The sequence below is a fragment of the Corvus cornix genome, chromosome 2 (assembly GCF_000738735.6).
Source record: "Corvus cornix cornix isolate S_Up_H32 chromosome 2, ASM73873v5, whole genome shotgun sequence".
NCBI lineage: Eukaryota > Metazoa > Chordata > Aves > Passeriformes > Corvidae > Corvus > Corvus cornix.
Window position 1 is genome coordinate 25,514,993 of NC_046333.1, and position 15,776 is coordinate 25,530,768.

General features: G+C 37.2%; 1 protein-coding gene across 5 annotated transcripts in view; it reads left to right on the forward strand.

The window, feature by feature from the left end:
* SUGCT (succinyl-CoA:glutarate-CoA transferase) overlaps positions 1-15,776 on the forward strand; it is a 347,805-nt gene that overhangs the window by 25,460 nt on the left and 306,569 nt on the right. For all 5 annotated transcript variants that reach the window (XM_039571094.1, XM_039571099.1, XM_039571108.1 and 2 more), the window contains exon 7: positions 15,046-15,137. In XM_039571094.1, the coding sequence (XP_039427028.1) occupies positions 15,046-15,137 (92 nt within the window). The remainder of the gene's footprint in view (positions 1-15,045; positions 15,138-15,776) is intronic.

Consider the following 15,776-nt stretch of genomic DNA (forward strand, 5'->3'; position numbering starts at 1 on the left):
AATGATGTCAAAAAAGTACTTTTTCACTACAACTTAGAAAAAAAAGAAGTCACTTGTTCCTGTGAATGAAGAAACAATTTTTGTTTCTAAGAAAGGAATCAATCACCACAGCAGTGTATTGGTGTATCGGTGGCGGTTTTAGGTGGTACATAGTTCTGCTGGTAAATTCCCTGAGAGAACTGCATTGATCTGTTTATGTAGCTTCTTTCCTCTAAAATAGACAACCTTTGAGGCCAGTCAGACTACATTTGCATCACTTAATAGTGTTGTGGAGAAACAAAAACAAGAGCTCTCTAAACCAGCCTGGTAAATTGGACCTCAAGTATTATAGCTGCATTGCTTTTGTGGCCTAACTGGTTGAGCCATTTATCATGATGTAGTAGTATGTACTGTTGATTTCTTCTCACTACTTTTTTAGGATCAAAAGATAACTTGTGAACCTGCAAAACATTAGGAAGGAAATTCTGGAAATAGATATCCATTGATTTAAAGTGAAGTGGTACTATAGCTGATGCTTCTGAAAATTGCCCTTAAGTATCATAGTTTAAGGACTTGCCTCATTTTGGCTGTAAGTGTTTAGATAGTTTTGTGCCCCTCCTTTACTCTGTCTTGTAGAAAGTAACCTGTGAAGTCCCAAACCTTGTGCTTGGCACAAGACCCATTCCAAAATAGTCTGCAGGTTTAGGATTGGTACTTTGTGGCCAGTATTTCTTCCCAGGATGAAGTACTTAGTATATGGAGTATAAACTGCAATCCTAAACACATGAAACTTAATTGTTGTAATGTTATTGATATATAAAATAAAGCAAATATTGTTATAACCTTCCACAGTGTACTAGTTTGAAAACAAACCAGTGGAAGGCACCAAGTCAGAATAACAATTTAATGGGGAAATTAAAGAAAAGGAAAAACTAAAAGAAAACACTGGTTCAAATTGACAGAGTCAAGATACAACCTGACACCCTGTTAGTCAGGGTGGTGGTAGCAGTCTGGTAGAATGGTGGCTGCAGTCCTCTGAAGTGGTGATCCTGTAGAAAAAGGGTCTGCTCTTCCTCAGAAAGTCCAGCGGTGGCTGTGTAGCTCCTGTCCTCTGGACATCCAGTGGAAGGGTAGTTTCTGGTGTTCAGAATCTCAGATTATATCCAGGATGGAATGCTTGGTTCCTCCCTCTGGGTGGAGCATCTCACAATGGGGTAATGAGTCATGAGGCCAAGTGTTGATTAGGCTCATTAACAGAAGATAGTCCGGAGGGAGTTATCTCTGAGTCATGCAGCAGGACAATGATGGGCCATTAACAGAAAGATAGTCTGGGGGGAGGAGGCAAGGAAACACTGCCCCACCTGATTTCAATGGCTCATGAGGATGGTAATGGAATACACTGCAACCCAGGACACACAGTTGACTGCTTTATTCAGAATTGAATGAGGAGGACCAATGGGAGCTTTTAATTTTTATTCTTAGCTCATGGCGCCAATTACTATTCTACTGAAACACAGCAACACAAACACCTTCTGATGGTGTATAAAGAATTTGTTCTTAATTTCTGCTGCTTTTGAAGATCTCCTAAATCTTTCCAGTTGTCTGTTTTGTATCAAAGGTGGTCCATCTGCAAGGAGGTGTTTACCTCATGCTTTTCTAGACAAAACCGAAAAGCATTAAATAGGTCTATTAGACCCAGGGTTATTTTTTCTCTTTACTGGGATTAGTAACGTATTTGGTGTTTTTTCTTAAAAATTGGGTTATTTTGTGTTGATTTCTACTTCTACTGAAAAAAAAATCCCAATGATTCTGATGAAAACTGGGAAACAATGACTCTACTGCTAATCAGACTTCCAAACAGATGACAAATAATGGGACTACTTTGAATTACTTCTACTTTTATTGTTCACATATTTTTCATACTTTTATTAAGAACCATATGTTTTAAAAGCTTGATTCATAGGATTTGAATTTTTTGGCACTGTGTTTTAAAAGTATTGTAATGTTTTTTAAAATATTCAGGGTTTTTTTTGGTTTATTTTTTTGCTTATGTTGTGATTAGGTAAGTTTGAAGTGTCTGCTTACCTAAAATGCCTGAAAATGGCAAAGGTTTTCTGTGTATCTTACCCCTAAGAAGTTGATTTGGGAAATTTTGATTAACTTTATCTACTTAATCAGGAAGACTATCAGCTGCAAACTATTGGAATCTGGGGTAGTACTCAAGAGTAGTATTAAGCTTATCCTCTTCATATTGTCATCTATCTTTCTTTGTTTCTGGACACAGAATATGCAGCTAGCTGGTCTTGAGTCTCCATTTGTTTTCATATTTCTCTGCTGCTCTATGCTTAAACCCCTTTAAATATGCTTTTACAGCCCCTTTGGACAACATGAGTTGCCAGGGGATTTCAGAGCAAAATGTGAACAAGCAAGGTTTGACTGAGGTGTGTTGCAGAGCAATTAAGCTTCATAGCTCTTATTGGAGGAAAACAAAATGGACTTGTGTTTGGAGTTTACGCTTTTCTAGTGGTGATGGCAACAGTGTTTTTTAACCTGTATTATACACAAAAATGGGTATTCAGTTCCAGAGTGACTGAAATATAAGTATTACAAAGCTGCATTTTTAGGGTGTTTTACCATAAAACCAAACTTCAAGATACCTCATTCTACAGGATTAATGTAGTTGTGCTGTGTCAAGATGCAGAACCAAAGGTTAATTTTCCTACTTAAAGCACATTCCTGTTGCTGGTTGGTTTATATATTTTTCTCTACAGCTTCTGTCAGTACAGCTGTGCTGGACAAGATTGTGAAGAGGTGCTAACACTGACTGGTTTAGTTGTTTTGGCAGAAGCCATTAGCAAATACATTATTATATTGACAAAGCTTTTCTTTTTCTGGTAAAATTGTTCGGCTTGGAGACATTTCTCTGTAAATAGTTTTGCATTTTAGTATGAAGTACAAGTTGGTCTGGAAAGGTGCATATGCCCTATATTTGCAGGGTTTTGCCAGTACTTCTAAAATACTAAAGGGCTCTGGCATTGACACAGACCAAACTTTCAAAGTGTATCAGTAACACAAACAAGTATGAAAAGGATGGAGGCTGAGAGGTGGCACGTTGAAAAAAGGGTTACTGGGAAACATATGGGAGCTGAGAGAATCCCTTTTCTGTTGGATTGATATCCTTGCAGGAATCAGATCTGCTGGATACCTTCAGGAAGGTGGGCGTTTTAGCTGAGTGACACTAAGTCTTTGACTTTTTGCTGCTTCTGTCATCAACACACCAGCAGCAGCTAGAGTGCATAAATTTTTTTCCTGTAAATGGTTGAGCTACCCTTTTGCACTGACATTTAGCATAGCTGGAGGGCTTAGCTGTTTTTTCCACTATTATTTTTTCAGTCACACATAGCCTGAATGTCCAAAGTACTGTGAGTTTAGGAACAAGAAACAGTTGAAAATGAGTGCTATTCTGAAACACTGTGTTCCCATTCTTTGTTCAATATGAAGCATATACAAAGTTTAATGAACCAGTCATAAACCCTCCTTGCTTTAAAATTAAGTATTGACTTTCAGCAGTGCATGAAAGTAATGTTTTTCTTATGCCTTCTCACTCTATTGCTTGTTCTTCCATCTAAGTAGCAGTATTTTGTATAAAATAGAAAACTTCAGAATTTTGGACTGTCCTAATGAAGAATACCATATCAGACAGAGAGCCTGGGAGTTTAAGATTTAACATTGGGTTCGTTTACAGTGAATGAAACCATATTAGACACTAAAAATCCTGGATATGAACAGCACAGTACAACTGTGAAGACACTTACTGATGGTTTAAAGTTTATTTTTCAGTAGCTATAATGCTTGGACTGGTGCCTAGCTAAGTTAACAGAAGTAAAGCTGAAAGACTTTAGGCATCTTCAGAAGCCATGCAGCACGCTTTTGTATAGCAGTATTTATTGTGTTTGAGTTGTAATAGTTTAAAAAGAAGACACAAGAAAAGATCATGCAATATTTTGTTTGTTATTACTAAAGATTTCTCTGCTTGTTTCCAAATGAATTATGTTTTGGGGAATCTCCTGTCTAATAGCATTCTTATTTGCTTTATCTTGTTTCATTAATCTTTTTTCCTTGCCTGATGGATTTCATGAAGGTTGCAGGAGTTTTTCTTTGTTTGGTTTGTTTCATTGCTTCAAATGGTGAGGTTTTGTGATTTCACCAAAGAAACAAGTATAACTAATTAAAATGGTGAAAAGATCCAGTGTCTTTGTTGTTCCCTTTCACAGTATTGTCTGTGGGTGTTGTTAGATTTTTAGGAAGACTGTAAGTAGCTGCTGTTGACCTGAAAATGTTTCCCAGTAAGCATATGGTTTTCATTACTTGTGTTTTTAGAATACTGTTACAAAATAAAACACTGTCAGTAGCTAGCAAACAGAAAGAAAACAGTTTTGGAAGTAGAAGACAAACTATTGAAAAACAGCCTGGTTTTTGTCATTTTTAGAAACCAAAATGTTGGCAGTATCTGACACTTTTCCATGTACCTGATCGTTAAAAGCATTCTGTATGCCAGTGTTTATGCTAACAGCTGAAACCCATTGATTTGCAAGTTGTCTTGCAGAGAAAACTTTAACATAGGAAGTAGTGAACGTTACTGTGAAGTAAGGGTGTAATGAGAATAGGTTTGTGGATAACTGTCTTCTTATAAGTAAAAGGTCCTGTAAAGAGAAAAGAATAATCTGTTATACATAGGAAAAGAAGCAACTATTTATATTTCTGCAAAAAAAGTTTCCTATTAAACACTTAGAAAAGCTTTCTAGCAGAGAGGATAGCTTTCTTTTCCAGGAGTAGAGTTCTTGTGGGTATCACAAAGTCAGGATGGGGTAATTAGTACCATTGTGATCATGTCTTACAGTGACCTGACCACCATTTCAAGAAGAAGATAGGAGGCCAAAATTTTGTAGCCTCTTTTACAAGACTACATCTTTCAAAATTATTTTATGGAACTGCAACTTAAGGTGCTTATTCATATAAAACTACATTCTTTGTACAATAATAAGGGGTGCTATATATAATGTACCTGCTCAGAACATATAGTATATGATTGTCAGTTTCTTTTACTTCTGTCAAATTAATGATCTTAAAATATATGGGAATGAATTTGTTAATGAATTGAACTTAAGATTAAAACTGAAAAGTGTAAATATCTTTACTTCCAGACCATGTATTTTATCATATCTCTTCTGTTTATGTATTTTGTGTGTATAGACTAAAGAAAACTAAAATCAGGCTCAAAAATTATCACTGAAGTTATTGAAAGGGTTGAAATGACAGCCTGGAATTCTAAGAATATGTTGCATTCCATATGACTTAATCCTCTTTGGGAATTAAACTTTATAGGTTTGTTTAGAAAATGTTTGAGAAATGTTTGGAAAGTTTAAAAAACAATTACATACTGATTTTGAGTTTATTTGATATGCTTTTCCAACTTCTGCCCGAGGGACTATGTATTTTATCTTAGAGGGAGAAGTCAGGGTCATAGTATACATTCTCAGCCACGGACCTGCAACCCCGAGGGGAAGTGCTTGGTCAAGGTCAGCTCCTTCACTGGACACTGCTGCACATATTTGTCTGTCAATGTAACTATGTACAGTCGCAAAAAATGGATGTCTGTTTAGGTAATATTGACTTTAGAATGCACATCATCTGTTTCAGATGAGAAATAATTATGTAATTAAGTAATTACTTAACATTTCTGTCATGGGGTCATAGATAATCATGTCCTTTTCAGAAGAATTCTCTGAGGCTATCCTGGCACGACACTGCTTGGCCATAGTACCATAAATATTAATAGAAAATACATTTTGCATGTACTTCTTAATTTTACATGATTTTTTTCACTATTAGAAGTAGCAAGATTATTAATATCTGTTGAGCTGAAGTCTGGTGTCTTTCTGTTGACTTTTGACTGATTTCCAGATTAGCCAGATATTTCTCACAAATATTTGCTCCCTTACCTTAGTAGTAATAGTGTGGCAGAGTTGGATTGGTAGAACAATTCTAGCAAAGTAGATGAGGACACACAGAGGGTAGGATAGACAGCTTGCCTCAGTATTTAACTAATTTCTGTGCAAGTTTTGCAGCCTGGATGTTCTGGGGAAATGCCATTGCTACACTGCTGTGAGTAATTGACTTCACTATTTTAGTATTAGCTTTCACTATATAAATATTTGTAGTCCTAAGATCAGCTGTATCTGTACCAAGCATGGAACAAGGAGTGAGTCGTTATTTTTAAGAGTGTTCAGCTGGAAATATTTGTGTAAACCCAAAACAGCGATGGGGAATTTGGGTATTTATCAGCCTCCTTTAAGGTGGGGAATAAAGTTTGAGTACCTAATCTCAGTGTCATCTAAAAGCTTTTAATTGAATTTTTTTTTTTTTGTAAAATGGTTGCCATGACACATTTCATTTCTTAGATCATGTAGAAGAGTGACCCCACTTAGACTGGAAAGCTGCTTCTGCCTTGAAATTCAGAGAGTGACAAGTTAAACTTTTGCTGATTTAGCAAAAGAAAGTGATAGCAACATCTCCTGAGTAATTACAGTTTGAGCTATGGAGGGAAGGACTGCTTTCTTGTAACTTATATTTGTCATGTTATAAAGCTAGAAAATATGGCCTAGAAGTTTGCAGGCCTGATTAAAAGCCTTTTGAAAACCAAGCTTGTGTTGTTTGAAATGGTCTGTGGCTGTGTCCTAGAAATGTGGTTGGTGCTTTAAGAGTAGTTGTGTGAGGCTGGGTACCCAGATCACATGGAAATTGAATGGAGCTGGACAACTGGCAGAGGCTATTGTTTGTCCTCTTCTAGTCTTTCAGCAGCTAAACCTTAGCATAGACTTTTGTATTTGATTTAACAATTTTGTTTTATCTTTGCTTTCCACCTTACAACACCTGATTTTGTTCAAAAGACAGGGTTAGAATGTCTAAATCGACATGTGTAAAAGCAATAAATATTGTACACATTTGAAATCATCAATTGGGAAATGAAATGTTTTTATCAGATTGGTCAGATTTTATGCTTGCTGACCTAAGGCTTTTTTTTTTTTAATTTCCTTTCATCTCTCTTGACAGTTTGCTCTGACTTCACCTTTCTTGTATCTGTTCTGATCTCCTGTAAGCCTGCCTATTCAGGAAGTTGTACTTCCTTTCCTTCTGACCAACACATGGCAAGCATTTTCCAAAAGTCATTACTCGTTTTGCTAACACATTTGGCAGCTCTGACACTGCAAAGTTTCATATAATGCGTCTGTTAGACTTTGGCTTTTGTCATCGCAGAGAATTGCTTGTGTTCTTCTGCTTGTTTCATTAATCTTTATTAAGTAAAGATGTAAGCTGTCTTTAATTGAATATTTTCTTTTGGCACTACAACAAGCTAAAAGGTGTTTTTCATTAATTTGTTATTCAGCAGGGATAGCCATCTATCTCTGGATTGAATTTGTGACAATGTTTAGTTCGTATTTGTAGAAATGTCTATGTTGAACATATTTTTCTATGTTTTGCTCAGAATATCCTATACAGCCTGACTTTGTAATGTCATTTGTCATGTGGGAATTGAACTACAGGGAATTGGTCTGTGTTGACAACATGTCTCCATGTTGGTTTTTCCTGTCCTTTCAGTATAATGTGTTTTATATTTGACCTTATAAAGTTTTATCATGCTATCAAATCATGAAGAAGTGCAGAAATTATGGCTTTTGGTTTTCTCTAGCATGTGATACAAATATTTTGAACACAGGTCATAATGAGAAATGCTGACCTTTCTTTTTATGACACAGAAAGTCATACTCAGGCTGTCCTGTAGATTTAATTATGAGGCCATCATTAACTTGAAAGTACACTGTATTGAAAAAGCGAGAGTAGCAATTTCAGGCGTTGAATGAATTTTCATTCCATCTTTCCACTTTCTGTACTTTTAGTAATTTTGTGAGATTTACTTCTTTCTCAGTTGTTTTTTTGAAGGTGCAAACTGTTTGTGACATACTATCCTGGGCTGTTAAATTTCATGAAATACAAATCAAATGTACAACAAGCTGAGAAATGTAGAAACATTTTTGTTAATCTTCATAAAAATCCCAAATGAATCTAAACTAACTTACGTAAAAATACTTCTTTTAGATTAATTGTCCTTAAAGTGATGGTATTGCAACATATTAGTGCCTGTTTATCCCAGATGCTTTCAGGCAGCTCCTAGCCAAAATGAATTGTTTTTTATACACGTTAGGAATTCTGTCATCATATCATCAGTAACTCCTAGGCAAGGAAATGGGGTGTCTAAATGTGTGTTCAGTATACATCTTGGAATAGCATAGAATCTACAGACACATGAAACTTTGTCTGGGACAAAGTTGTTTACTTGGTTTGCCTGCTTTCTTAAAATTTATGAAGAATGTCTGACATAAATGTATCTAAAAATCCCACTGTCATCTGGCAAAAATGAAATAAAGCTGTGTTGTAGCTGACATGGTATTAGAAAGCTAAACCAGTAAGGCCACATTAGTCTGTTTTTCTAACAGACTTCTTTCTGGAAACAGATTTGGGTTGGGGTTTTCTTTACTAGCATTTTTAAATTTAGTTTGACATTTTTGAGCATTTGGAAGTTTGGGTAATAACACTTTTGTGCAGTCCAGCAACTTTTACTGCTATTACTTTCTTCGTAATCTTCAGCCTGACCTTTCTTACTTCATAATATTTATTTTCTGTGTCTCAGAACAGAATCACTTAGAGCGGATTGTAAAGCAAATTATGACTCTCTTATGTGATAAATATATTGACCATTTTAAAGTGGATAAACTGCCAGTAGTTTGTTATGACATGTTATTTTTTTCCCCAAACTTTTGTCCCATATGATGCCTGAAAATACTATAATTTTTCCTGTGCTATTTTCCAAACCTTGAGTGCCATCACATGGCTCCTGCACATTAAGCCCAGAACTATAAGATTTGTTGTGTTAGAAGTAACTTCCATGTTTCAGAAGAATTAGCCCCCTTTTGTCACGGAGGAATGTCACACCAACCCTAGAGGAGCAGCTAAGATTTATTTCCCATTGAAGAATGTCTTTTTGCTTTTTTTGGTTTTTTTTGTGTGTCTTATTTAACTAGAAAAATCTGGGAGAAATACTTCTAGTCTTTCCACTTGTCAGGAATTGTGGTGTATTAATACCAATATAATTTAATCAGATAATAGCAGCACTCTTAGATTTAATTGGAATGTGTATATATTGCCAATATTCACAGGAAGTTTATATGCTCCAATTCATTTTACCAAATGGATCTTCAGTCAGCTGCAATTAGTGTCTTGCAGAAAGTTACTTCTGTAATGCCCCCAGCCAGTAATGAATATCTTAGTGCTATTATAATTTACTGTTTATCTTGACATGATTATTTTTCAGGTTTACTAGATAAGTATTTTTAGGTACCTTAAGTCTTCTCTTGTTGCTCCATATCAAAGGTTTGGCCATCAAACAGCTGGAGACTTTTTAGAACAGATGTGAGCTGCATTGTTACATATTAGCCACCTTATTTTATAAAACTTTAATTGTCATATTTATCCAAATATTTGAAGAACAGTGGATGCAGGAACAGAGAGATATCAATTTTTTTGTTGTTGGGGTCCCTCCCCTGCCATGGAGCCCTGGGAGAGGGGCCCTGAGGGCACAGACACGGGGTTTCCCTGTCCCTGCTCAGCCTCGTTCCCATTGGTTGGTTTGTGTTCCCCTGCGCGGGCAGAAGGACCCTTGGTCCCGTGACTGGAACAGTTCCTCGGCAGAGCTCCGGCCATGCGGCTGGAGAAATAAACATCTCTGAAACATCTAGCAAGAATCTGTCTGTCCATATATATTTCCTTTCCACGGGACTCCTGGTTTGATATATGCGTGTTGCAGTATCCCCACTGCAACATTTTGTCACATTAAGCATGTCTCATTTTGAATATTCATACATTCTGTTATGCTGCAGAATAACAAAGAGTGATTGTGGAGATCTTGGTTAAGAAAATTCTTTAAAACTTTTCAGATGCAAGTTTATCTTTATTGGCTCATTTAGCATCCTCTGTTTTTCAGAACTTTCCAAGTGGCTAAAGTCTCTTTCTTCATTCTTATTTGAGCTAAGGATGCAGGATTGCTGGTGGAAAGCTGTGGCATTTGCTTTGTAAATGCCTTCAATAAAGGCCCATGTTTCCCTTAAGCTGACAGAAAGTAGCCAGGGCCAGTTCTTTCATACTTCTCATACCTGGTTAATTTTTCTTGCTCACAAAAAGCTTCAAAGAGTAAAGGTTTCTACACTTTCTTGTATAGAAGATAGACTTGGCTGCAGGGTCAGAACAGGAAGATTTAGGTGTGACTGTGCTGAATAAGCAAATAGTCCTTTAGTGGTTGTAATCAGTGGCACAGGGCTAGCTGGAGGCCTGTCACTTGTGGTGTCCCCAAAGTTCAATACTTGGCCCAGTATCATTTAACTTGTTCATCAGTGACTTGGGTGAAGGGGCAGATGCCTCCTCAGCAAGTTCACTGGTGACACAAAGCTGGGAGGAGTGGCTGATACCCCTGAGGCCTTCAAAATGGTCTTCAAAAGGGCCTTGAGAGAGATGGGAGAGAAGAACTGGAAGACTGAGAGATGGGCAGAAAGCACTGCCTGAAGTTCAACAAAGGCAATTGCAGGGCCCTGTGCCTGGGGAAGAATAATCCCCTGCACCAGTACAGGCTGGAGGCCAAACTGCTGGAAAGCAGCTCTGCGGGGAAGGACCTGTGGGTCCTGGTGGACAGCAAGCTGTCCACGAGCCAGCAGTGAGCCCTTGTGGCCAAGAAGGCCAATGGTATCCTCAGGTGCTTTAGGAAGAGCATTGCCAGCAGGTGGAGGGAGGTGATCCTGCCCCTCTACTCAGCCCTGGTGAGGCCACATCTGGAGTGCTGTGTCCAGTCTGGGCTCCTCAGCAAAAGAGTGACATGGAGCTCCTGGAGTGGGTCCATTGGATGGCTATGGAGGTGATTAAAGGACTGGAACCTCTCTCTTACAAGGACAGGCTGGGAGAGCTGGGCCTGTTCAGCCTGGAGAAGAGACCACTGAGAGGGGACTTCATCAATGTCTCTAAGCACCTGAAGGGGGTGCCGAGAAGATGGAGCCAGGCTCTTGATGGTGCCAAGCAACAGGACAAGAGGCAATGGGAAGAAATTGATACACAGGCAGTTCCCTCTGAATATGAGGAACAAGTTCTTTACTGTGCTGGTGACCAAGCACTGGAAAAAATTGCCCAGAAAGGGTGTTGAGTCTCCCTCACTGCAGATATTCAAGAGCCATCTGGACACAATCCTGTGCCACATGCTGTAGGATGACCCTGCTTAAGCAGGGACGTTGAACAAGATGACCCACTGTGGTCCCATCCAACCCCACCCATTCTATGATTCTGTGTTATTCTCTGTTTCTGGCAATTTCAAAAGCTTGCTCCGCAGATTAAATAATGGTTTGACAATGACAATTTTTAGGAAGCACTTGGAGACCTAACTGGGGGTTATTGTCTTGTACTCAGTTTGTACATTTTGCGGTAGAGAACACCGGCTCATACTGCAATGATTTTGAATTCTAGACACATGAGGTTGTGACAGGTATCAGAAGAAACCATGTCTTCCTACTGCAAGGTATAGAATGGGGATTTTGGGAGTTGAATAAGGGTTTAGTGTGGTGCAACTTTCTTTTGTTCCCTGCAGATTCTGTTTTACACAAATCTAAAGCTTTACATAAGATTTAGAATCTAGGCAGCTGCCTGTCAAGCTGAAATGATTTATAAAACACTTAGTTTTATTAAATTAAATTTAAAATTCTTTTGTCTCTCTGAAATATATTCCCCAAAATAAAAATACATTCGTTGGACTTAAGGATCTAAAATAAATTCTTTACTGGTAGAGACTATTTGAATATTGACTGTAGCTTGTGGTGATAAACTCCACTAAAGGGGAGCAGGAGTGTGTGTAATCAGTTGCCTTATCTTACCTTCTGAGACCATCACTGTTAAATCTATTCTCTCTCTATTCAGATGGGATTATCTTTTTACCCTAAAGTATTTTCCATTGTATCTGAACTTTAAACCACTAACTACATTTTGTTTAATGGGAACCTATATTTAGGTTTGAGGGTGTAATTGCAAATCTACACTTTTCATACTGAATTATGAGCGAACACAGGGTATTTGGACAAACATAAGCTTTAGGTGGCATTTTTATCTTTAAGGAGTTATTTTATATATTTATATATGTATGTACATATGTATGTATGTGTATATATTACAGTTACTGTAAAATCTGGGTATCAGGCTGAATATTTTCTGAATGTAATTTTGGACTCTTCTTCAAGCTTTTTGTGTTTATGTTCATAGTTATTTTTAAAACATCTGCACTGGGTTGCTCCATTGACCTGTGTTGTTTACCAGAATAATAATGTTCAGCCTTTGATTTTTGTCTGGATTATGAGATCTTTCATTTTTAGCAATAGCTCTTTCTCGCTTAACTCTACTTTTTCCTGTAGGAATCTTGTATATCCATAGTTTCTGGGGCAAACCATTTCCAGTGACAACAGATTTTGTCCCCACACTAGCGTTGTCCACCTAGAATTCAGATCCAAAGCAGAATTATGTATTTTTTTCTTTTTAATCTATTGTGAACTATGAAGACTAATTAAACACTCCATAGAAGTTCTAATTTTAACCAGAAAGCCATTAAATAATAGCTTTTATTTTGAAACCTGGCTGTTATAATGTGTGAAAAGGAGTTAAAAATTTTTTTTTTGGAAACTCCTCTAGAAAAATGAAGGTCTGATTGCTTGTCGCCTTTCCTGAGTTCAGTGTTTGAGGGATGGATGCTTGTCCTTACCAGAAGAGCATTGCAAAGCATTGTAAAGTCATTCTGTCTACATACGAAATGTTTAACTTTTAGATGTTTGCTGTTTATGAAAACATTTGTGTGAGTAGATATGTTGAGATGTCTTTTCTTTGTTAATAATTGAGGCCAGTACGTAGTTTCTCACTTATTTCAATATGCTTTTCACTATTCAATTAAAGTTGTTTTGAGTACTTTTTTTATTGAGCAAGATTTTGTTTTTGAAGTGGCCTCACACACTTAACTGGCTTTAATTCTACAGTTCATTCCAATGAGATAATGGTATATGCCTAGTTAGAGCTCTTTGGAACATTTTTGGGTGGATCCAGCATATTTTATTTGCTAGTCCTCTCATATTTGAATACACTGTTCTTTGCTGCAAACTTAAGAGTGTAAATGTGAAAGGAAATGCCACAAGTTTCTTTGGGACCTCAAAGTCAGCTGCTGTCAGATTTTGAGTAAAGCTGGGTAAACTGGTAGATTTTTTCATCTCTTGTGAGTAGTGACACAAATTTGATCATAAGAAAAGTGTTGACATTTTTCTTGGAAAAGGTTTGTTTTGAGGCTACATTGATAAAGTCAGTGGGTTGGCTGTAGTATTCTGATATTCTCTGTGACACTGAGTGTAGAAGTTGAGTTCCCCCATAGCTTTTCACAACGTGGATCTCATGTTGCCAGAAAAAGATCAGGCAATTGAGATAGTTTGTGGTATAATGAGGAAATCTGTGTGGTAAGTGGATATTGTTTTGCTTGATATGAATTATCAATTGGAGTAACAATGTGCTTTAACTCCAGTTTGCAGTGATCATAATTCTTTTGCACTATACATTGAGAGTAATTTATGAATTATGCACCTAACAGCATCAGTCCAAGTGGAGGAACTGAGGTAGATTACCTTAATGAAAAATGATTTTTAATTGTCCGCTTTAATTCACAAAGCCAATGTTTATACTGCCATGTCTACTGAATATAGACAGTATAGGACTGTCTGTATATAGAGAAGATTATTCCAGGAGAATAACAAAAAGAAATCTAGGAGATTCTAGGAATCTAGGAATTGTTATCTTGCAGTATATGTTGATATAATGTAATTCTAATACTGTCCTCACAGGTAAGAATAAAACATAAATGTTACTTTAAAACTACAGTTAAATTAGGAATCTTGTCTGTGAAAAGTATCTCCCAATTGCTCCTGTAATCAAGGGATTTCTCTTAGAGATATCTGAAAAGAAAGCACGAGAATAGCTTAGAATGTGCTTCCTCTTTGAGAAGGACAAGTGCTTAAATCTGAATTTTGAGGACTCTGCCATCGTTAGAACTAATAGAAACCATCAATCAAATATGTTGCTCCTTCCCTGTTGACTTTTACCCTCTGTGATGGTGGTCACTGGTTCCAGTGACCTCCACAGCTGCTGGTGCAAGACCTCCTCAATTGGAAAATTTTGTGGTTGTTGTTAGAAGAACATGATGACTATAGCAAAGAAAAGTAAGACAGCATCCTTCTGGCTACAGCTGTTTATTTTAAGTTAATTCTATGAATGAACAAAACTGTATTTACGTAGTTCTGTAAAAATTCTCAGTATGTTGAATTTCATTGGTGGTAACTCTTGGCAAACAGATTGTACATACTTGCTAAAGCCTTGCCATCTCTTGTAAACAATGTTTTGTTTTGAAGGTAGCTCTGTTTAGATGTGGAATAAAGTAACAGAAATGAGGGGGGAACAACTCAAGTGTCTAAACCATAGTGTCATGATTTTAGTATTATTTGGGTATTCAAGGTATCCTCATGGCAGAGTGGAGATAACACAGGCAAGATGGGCTCTGTTGGACAGCAATTGTAGGACTGTAGAGATACCATAGATTCTCTGAGATAACATTTGAGTCCAACCTCAGCTGACACAGTGAATTAAAAAGGCAATTTTATCTGAAAGGAATGAAACATAGCAGGGTACAAATCTGTCTAGAATTAAGATCAAACACATCCTCAACCCACAGAGTCTAAATCCAGCTTTACTCTTAAAAATGTGCAGGAATAAATAGAATTCAATAGCATTCATTGGCTGGAAAACCTGGACAGCTTGTTAACCAAAACTGAGGAGAAATAACAGTTTATATTGTACTTGTCATTGATTGAATTACTAATTGTTCTGTTTCTCTTTTAGGTTATGGTCAGACTGGTCCAGTCGTTCAGAGAGGTGGATATGACTCCATTGCAGCTGCTGTTTCTGGTCTCATGCATATCACAGGGCATGAGGTATAGTGCACAACTTACAAATTTCATAGACTCTTTGTGCCATATATCAAAACTGGCTGCTGCATGGAACAAGTCAGCCTATGCTAACATATCTGTTATACAAACCCTCCTGAGTCCAATAAGAGGTCTTATCTCTGGGAATCTAAGAAAATAATAGTGCTTATATACTTCAGGTATCTCACTCCAGGTAAATAAAAATGCTCAAGAAACAGAAAATTAAAGAAAAAAAGAAAGATCCTAAATCTCCAGTGAATAAATTGACAATGTATGCTAACCTGTTAACAGCCACCTGCAGTCACTTCAAGAGCTGTAGTAGACACATTTTTGACAGCTGGATGATGGAACCATACCTATGTGTGTAAAGTCTCACTGATGTTTGGATATTGATATTCCCTTTTTAAAAGAGGGAATTGTGAAGCTATCTAGATAACTCTGACCAAAGCTGGGTGTTTTTCAATCATTCTGCCTGCAAATAGGCAGAGAAATGCCATGCATTTCTAGAAAAGCTTTGTGTGCTGCTATTCCCACTGATGCCCAAGATCTGTGGTAGTTGTGGCAGTGCAGGAAGCATAACAGTAGTTTAGTATCTGGATTCTAGAGGTACACAACGTGTGTCTTCACCTCAGAAAAATGCTGGTC